Raw genomic sequence first — 7,905 nt, forward strand, 5'->3', positions numbered from 1 at the left:
TCAGCTATTTTTTTTTTTTCTCTTTCATGCATGATTTTTTCATATCCTTCCTTTTTCTTCACTCTCTCTGTTCTGCCTCGTCTCTCTTCAGACACAAAGACGTATATGTTTATTTCTTTCTGTTAATGTTCCATACAAAATCATAGAAATTTTAAAAACATGTCAGGTTTTGGAAACTTAACCTTTTTTTCAAAGTCTTAAATATCTTCTGTTTCTGAGTCCTGTTTGTCTCTTACTGTGTGCAGGTACTTCATAGGACAGAAGACTATCTGAGACAGGTCCTGGTTAAGGCTTCAGAATCCGTCTACACGTGGGTCATCCAGGTCAAGAAGATGAAGGCCATCTACTATATTCTGAACCTGTGTAGTTTTGATGTCACTAACAAGTGTCTGATCGCTGAGGTTTGGTGTCCTGTCAATGACATTCCCACCCTGCGGAGGGCCCTAGAAGACGGATCGGTGAGGAAGCTCTCAACAGAGTTGCTCTATGTGACTTTGGCCTCACTGCAGGCTTTCTTTTTCTGTTTATTTAACCCGGGCAGTTGCTTCATGAACTGGGGTATTGTTACAATAAAAGCAAGTATTGTGTGAGGCATTGCTTTTATTATGTCCGCTTTAATTCAAGGAAAAATACATTTTACATGACTTGGTGCTGAAAGGCTGCTGTTCATTCAGTTGGCAGGCTGAGAACGACAGAGTGTGTATTTGGGATAAAGAAATACTTTGATGAAGTAATGGGGATAATTGCTGCTACAGAGGTTTATTTATCATTAAGCCAAAACTGCTAGAAACTACAAACAGAAATTATATCCACTGTGCTGCCTAATTTTTGCAGTGCTAATCAAATGTTTCAAGACATTTAGGTGAAATTAGTTTATGGCGACACGCTGACATTTTGATTTTACATTGATTTTTTCAGAGAAAAAGTGGAGCGACAGTTCCTTCCTTTGTCAATCGTATCCCCACCAACGACACTCCCCCGACCCTGATAAGGACCAACAAATTTACCTCTGGTTTCCAGAACATTGTGGATGCCTATGGAGTGGGCACTTACAGGGAGGTTAACCCTGGTGAGTGTGATTACTTCGCTCTGTGATTTTCTTATCTCTTCTCTCTGTGGGCACACAAAACAAAAATGTGCATGGGCCAAACTGAAATGCAAAGCTAGCTCTACATTTTCTCATGTCACTGACATGCACGTGTTGCACAACAGTGTTTGAGAAAAATTAAGCTCCTCTTATTGTAATTGTGTAACACTCCATCCTGAGATCACATCTTTTTTTAAGAGATTATCTGAAGAGCTCAGACTAACTGCTTCAAATTGCCTTTTAACATTTTAGAAAGGTCTGTCTATAATAAACGTATTTTTTATAATCAACTTAACTTTCCTGGTTTAAATTTCGATTCCTAGATTAAGATTCAGGTCTTTTTCCGTTTCGACTTATGCTTGTAAATAGTTTTTTTGTTGTTATTTTTGTGTCTTGTGCTATTGCTAGGTTTTTATATTCTGTTGTCTTTATATCTTTAATATATATATATATATATATATATATTTATTTATTTATTTTTATTTTTTTTTTTAAGATTACATGCTATAGATATTTTAAGTCCACTAGTCTTGAGGTTTTTTTTTCTTCTTCTCATTTTTAGCTCCTTTCACAATCATCACTTTCCCGTTCCTGTTCGCTGTGATGTTTGGGGACCTGGGTCATGGAGCTATCATGGCTCTGTTTGCTTTCTGGATGGTGCTGTACGAGAACAACCGGAAACTTAAAAACACCAGGAATGAGGTGAGTGAGGACCTAAAAACAGTTGTTTTTTTTACCGTATACTCATTTGAAATCTCATTTAAATGATCTAACAGATGTCAGTGGTTTGTGTGTGTGTGTGTGTGTGTGTCTGAAGTATAACTAAGTGATTTCATGTGTACATGCAGATCTGGAACACATTCTTTGAGGGCCGTTATATCATCCTGATGATGGGCCTGTTCTCCATCTACACCGGCCTGATATACAATGACTGTTTCTCAAAGTCGCTTAACATCTTTGGTTCTGGATGGAGTGTGAAAGCAATGCTCAATGCTAATGTGTGGAAGTGAGTACTCCATGACAACAAAGACTTCATTGCAACAGTACAAACTGCTAAGCATGCCCAGAAGAAGAAGTATTATTTTTACATTATTAAGAAATGAATGGAAAAACCTGTTGTACGTTTTTGAAGATATGAAGATAAGATGATGTTCGTGGATTTGTTTCATACTGACATACATTTAACACACACTGGTGGTTTTATTTGTGCCTAACAGTAAAACTGATATCCTTGGGAATCGTTTTCTTTCACTGGATCCAAATGTTGAAGGAGTTTTCAAAGGGCCGTACCCTCTGGGAATTGACCCGGTGAGTAGAGAAAATGAAAGACTAGTCATAATGAATGAATAACTGATGATGATCTCACATACAGAGATCACTTTACCATTGCTTCTCATCATTGTTGTGGAGCCTTCATCATACTCACAATCACAGTACAAAGCACTTTGAAATGTATTCTGTCACGGAGGGTTATTTGCTTGATTCGAGGTAATGTTACATCACTAGATGTCCTCTAGGAACAATAATGCTATCCTTAATGGCTGAACAAATGGCTGGAGTTAATCTTTTACTAATCAAAACCACCCATGCTATAATACAGTGTATGTCCTCTTTCCACTGTAAAGATTTGGAACTTGGCAAACAACCGCCTTACATTTCTGAACTCCTATAAGATGAAGATGTCAGTGATCTTGGGCATCATACACATGAGCTTCGGGGTCATCCTCAGCACTTATAATCACTTGTAAGTACCAGCTTGTTTGTTTTTACCTGCGTAAGGCTCTTAATGTTATAGTTTTTAATAGCCTCTCTTATTTTTGTCAACAAAAACAGGCACTTTAGGAAGAAGTACAACCTGTACTTGGTGTTTCTCCCTGAGCTCTTGTTCCTGCTGTGTCTGTTTGGCTACCTGGTGTTCATGATATTGTACAAGTGGCTGGTCTTCTCTGCTAAGGACTCCAGATATGCCCCGAGCATCCTCATCCACTTCATAAACATGTTCCTCATGCAGGGTGATGCAGTGCAGCCCCTCTACCCAGGACAGGTAAGAAGCTAATGTAAAGCTCTACAGTGTCACTTATGTCCCTGTTGTTACTCAACAGGTTAAATCTAATGTTAAATACCCTACAGATGTTAGTTAATAACAATGTACTGCTTCTTCCAGACTGGCCTGCAGATATTTCTGGTGGTCATTGCTCTTCTCTCAGTGCCTGTCTTACTCCTGGGGAAACCCGTCTACCTTTATTGGCTTCACAATGGAAGCCACCGCCTAGGAATGTACAGGGTGAGGGTTTGAAATGCATGTCTGCCTGTGAATGTGTGCATAGATGTGAAAAACCTCTCCAAATATTTGTTCTCTGACTGTAAATATGCTAATCGGATTTGTTTCTCTGCATGTTCTCAGGGATATGAGCGTGTGCGGCGTAACAGTGAAGAGGAGCTCTACCTGTTGAGGACTCATGACATGGAGGAGGGAGGCAGTCACAGTGATCTCTCCACTAGCGGAGAGCGCCAGACGGAGGAGGTGAGCACAGCAGAACAACTGGATTGTTGCGCACTAATTGTGAACTTCCTTATCAGCAACGATTGTCATATTTTGCGGCTTCCTGTCAGTGATGCTGAGTTTTGTTTTGTTCTTGTAATAGTTTGACTTCGCAGATGAGCTCCTGCATCAGGCTATCCACACTATAGAGTATTGCCTGGGTTGCATCTCCAACACAGCCTCCTACTTAAGGCTCTGGGCTCTGAGCCTGGCACATGCCCGTGAGTATAATGGTTTGCACTATAAACCAGTACAAGAACACACTGAACATAAAGTGTGTTTATACAATTCGAAATAACTAGTAGCTTAATTAGATGGCGGTTTTGTTCCAAAACATTTAAACTATTTAATGTCCTCTGTTTACTTTTGTGGTTATGTAACAGAAGTCAGCCATCATTAGAATGGGAAATTATAGCCACTGTGTGTTTGTTTCTTTGTTCACCCATAGATATACAGTATATAACATTTTCTGTAATGAATAGTGGTAAGGAACATTACAGAACGTGCAGCCATGCATTTGAGTAATACAATGTGCCCTAAATGACCCAGAATAGAGATTGTTTGCATGGATACGGTTCACTCTTCAGCCTGCTGATGTTTCATATGTGAATTTATAGTACTATAGCACTACTATAGTTGATCCCTCTTTATATTTTGTTTTAAATTTAATTTTTGCTAGATTTCGGCTACCTATTTTAAACAATCCAAGAGCTCTCAAGCGTGACCAGAGAATACTTCCTCAGTTGTGAGAAGATCTTGACATGTGCTCCTGCACAGTATTTCATGGTCTATTAAACTGATTTTATTCCATTTTAGCAAAACAAATTATAATTAAATAGGAAACCGATTTACAAGGTTGTCTTAACAAGTCAGAACTAAAGGACCATTTCATATCTCTAATATGTGTATAAAACCGTGCATGTGTGTGTGTGTGTGTGCATTCTGTTAATATGACTGAAATCTTAATTGGTTTTATTTAGTCAGATTACTAGCCAGATTATGTAGACAAAAGCTACTCAGTGTCCCTCACAAACATAACTCATGATTTGTGTGTGTCTGAAGGGGCCTGAAGAGTTGATGCCAAACCCATTCAAACCATTTTGCAATATGAGTCAACAAATGTAGACAAATGGCAGGCCTGAGTATTAGTAACCGCCAATACCATTTTGTCCCTGTTTGTTGTAATTCCCTAAATGGATGGTGCACATGCTCCTTTCTCTGCCTTCACAGAGTTATCCGAGGTGTTGTGGGCGATGGTGATGCGAGTAGGACTACGAATGGACACCACTCTCGGGGTTTTATTCCTGGTGCCTGTGTTCGGCCTGTTTGCCGTTCTCACTGTATCCATCCTCCTGGTAATGGAGGGTCTGTCTGCATTTCTTCATGCCCTCCGGCTACACTGGTGAGATAGCAGTAAATGCGAAAGTACTTGTGTCACTGATGGTGCTTTGAATTATCTCAGTATTTATAGTAGCTCTTTGTTCCTTCCTCAGGGTGGAATTTCAGAATAAATTCTACAGTGGGACTGGAGTCAAGTTTTGCCCCTTTTCCTTCGCTCTCCTGCCCTCCAGCTTTGAGCATGATGGCTTACTGTGAAGAGACTATCTGGTAACACTGTTAGGTGGTAAACCGAGCCAGAACAAGCCAGCAGGCTCCCGCTCTCATGAAGACATATTCCACAGATGTCACAAGGTGGTTTTTGATTTTTCGTTTTGTCTTTTAACAAAGTAATGGTGAGCTTCACAAACTTTGGACTGAAACTGGCTGCCCTCCCGACGGTTTTCAAGAACACACACAGTGCAGGGTGTACTGTTGAGAAATTGAACTGTTTTTTCTTTTTGCAAATGTATGTAATAAGGAATAGTTTGTAACAGGATCAACATGGTTCACTGCAGACCATTTTGTGAGGCTCAGATTTTATCCGGCATTGTTGATGTCACTTGTATGAAGAACCACATCCGCCAAACTAAATAAGTAAAAGAAGGTAAAATATTTTAATATGAAATTTAAACATTATAAGCAAATTGATGGCCCAGAGTTTTGGCTACACAGACAATACTTGTTAGGATACATTTGTTGCTGGTTTTCGTGTTTAGATGTAATTTGCTGATTAAATAAGACGAAAGATAAAATAACATTCACCTTTTCTATTTAAGAATAATTAAGAAAAATCTTATTCTTATTCATTCTTTTCTGTTTCCCACCGTTTCTCCTCTTCTTCTCCTTTTATTTTTGTCATTAATTTTGGCATAATTGTCTATATTCATTCAGTTATTTTGCCTTTTTTTCTACCAATACATTTGAGTTTTGGCAGATCTGGTTTCCATACACTGGGTAGTGAGCCACCTTTCAGTTACATAGTTCTAACTCAACTTTTTGTTGCACTGACTGCCTTACAGAAGTACAACCAAATGACAGCATACTGTTTTCTCTTGTACGTAATACTGCGAAAGATCTTTGACTTTATAGTACTGAAAAGTGCTTGAGAAAGTGTGTGTGAGGAGATGTAAATACTTTTACAGAATTATTTTTTAATTTATTATATTTTAAAAGGTGGCATCAAAATTAAAGATGAATGTTACTGGGGTATGATTTTTACTTTTATGCATTCACAGTGTTGCCTATGTGTCTGCCACTTTCTATACAATTTAACATTCCATGCATGGAAAAACTTAAATCATTTATTTGTTGAGTCAGCTCTGCTGGTCGTGAGCCCCTTGCTTTGAAAGATTCTACATCCATATTCAAAACATTGGTTCGACTGTATTAAATCTTATTAAGAGAAGATTGAATCATTTACTAATATCAGGCATTGGTAGTATTTGCTAATTTTGTGGATTTGTTAATATTGTATGGAATTCGTATTTTTTCTAAGGGAAGGAGACTTTGTCATCATCGTCACATTATTGGGATGTCTGCACCTTTTCACTATAGTGAGATACTGCCACACATTTTTGAAAGTCATGACTTTGTCAAGCTTTAACGGTGGAAAAATGTGGATTCACGTTACGTTAAGTGGCAATCTCTGTTTTATTTGGGAGAATGATGTTTGATTAGTTGTCATGGGTTGGTTGAAGGGGTATTGGAATTTCTTCTCATGCAGCTCTAGTCTTGCCATTAATTTTAATATTAAGAATCATATTTTTTCATTGACAACACTCCATGCTCTACTTCTTTTGAGAACATCATCCACATGTCAATAATAAATTGTATTTGTTTGAGTTTTCTTTCCCCCCTCAATGACCATAACTGCATTTCTTTTTTTTATCTGGTTTCATACAAGCTACATGGAAGTCAGCACCAAGATTTTAAATATGTTTTAAATCTGGTGTATTCAGCAAAGAATGACCAAATTCATCAATTTAAATCTTGTGTTTGTAGAAACGCCCTTTAAAAGTACAATTTGTAATTGTGGGAAGGTGACCTTTGTGCTTGTTTTCAATGTTGCTTTATTTATATGTTATCTGAATTAAGTGTGCGCACACATACTTTGACTAGATACGAAGGCCTTAATGTAGTATACTAGAGACTAGAAAAGATACTTTTTGTATCAAATTAGGTCTATTTGTTCATTTTGGATTCATAAACTGTTTAATGAAATAGCACCCCATTATTAATTGCTGCCTCTGTGTTGATCTAACATAATAATGGGAAATTAACACACATACAAACAAACTATATTCACCAATTCTTTTATTCTAAGGTGGTTTTTTGGCAAGTTAAAAAAAGCAATATAATAAGTAATGTAAAAAAAAAAGGTTACATGTAAAGAATGTAATTAATTGCTATATTACTATTACAACAAATTTCTATGAATGTTGTATTCATTATATATTAATTACTTTAAAATATTTTCCAATTCTTTATTTAAATTGTAAACTCATTTTGATTATTTGAATCACTTTTATTGGCCAGGTATTGTATACTGTATAGTTTTATGATGCTCTACGACGATGATGTAAATACACAGAAACAGGCATAAATACGGCAAAAAAACAACAACATGTAAGTTGGATCATCCACATTTTCTCTCAAATATCCAGTTATTTATGTTTAGGTTGTTTATATTAATTAATTTTACTCATGATGATTGTCTAGTGATCTATGTGTGGAGTGATTTTGGTAGTCAGTGTGCAGCAACAGTGCCATGATGCCAATTAAAATACTTTTAAATATATATTTATATAAAATTTTATATTAACTGACATACAAGCTAGTTCCCAAAATCCCCAACAGTTTCCAATCGACTGAAAAAATAGATCAGGGGTTTTGTTTT

At 37.1% G+C, this 7,905-nt stretch overlaps 1 protein-coding gene across 2 annotated transcripts in view; it reads left to right on the forward strand.

The window, feature by feature from the left end:
- The window catches only part of atp6v0a2b (ATPase H+ transporting V0 subunit a2b), a 13,029-nt gene extending 5,977 nt beyond the window's left edge, over nucleotides 1-7,052 (forward strand). The window contains exons 1-12 of one of the 2 annotated variants that reach the window (XM_035658837.1): nucleotides 252-458; nucleotides 919-1,069; nucleotides 1,650-1,789; nucleotides 1,936-2,093; nucleotides 2,305-2,395; nucleotides 2,713-2,831; nucleotides 2,921-3,131; nucleotides 3,252-3,371; nucleotides 3,492-3,611; nucleotides 3,733-3,850; nucleotides 4,860-5,031; nucleotides 5,123-7,052. In XM_035658837.1, coding sequence (XP_035514730.1) covers nucleotides 333-458; nucleotides 919-1,069; nucleotides 1,650-1,789; nucleotides 1,936-2,093; nucleotides 2,305-2,395; nucleotides 2,713-2,831; nucleotides 2,921-3,131; nucleotides 3,252-3,371; nucleotides 3,492-3,611; nucleotides 3,733-3,850; nucleotides 4,860-5,031; nucleotides 5,123-5,225 — 1,629 coding nt within the window. In that variant the 5' untranslated portion in view covers nucleotides 252-332 and the 3' untranslated portion in view covers nucleotides 5,226-7,052. Of the gene's footprint in view, nucleotides 1-251; nucleotides 459-918; nucleotides 1,070-1,649; nucleotides 1,790-1,935; nucleotides 2,094-2,304; nucleotides 2,396-2,712; nucleotides 2,832-2,920; nucleotides 3,132-3,251; nucleotides 3,372-3,491; nucleotides 3,612-3,732; nucleotides 3,851-4,859; nucleotides 5,032-5,122 lie in introns of those variants that run through there. The other variant, XM_035658835.1, reaches the window with a different exon arrangement.
- Nucleotides 7,053-7,905: the final 853 nt, after the last annotated feature.

This window comes from Morone saxatilis, unplaced genomic scaffold, assembly GCF_004916995.1.
Source record: "Morone saxatilis isolate NCDOM2014 unplaced genomic scaffold, NCSU_SB_2.0 Contig16, whole genome shotgun sequence".
In the NCBI taxonomy this organism is placed as follows: domain Eukaryota; kingdom Metazoa; phylum Chordata; class Actinopteri; family Moronidae; genus Morone; species Morone saxatilis.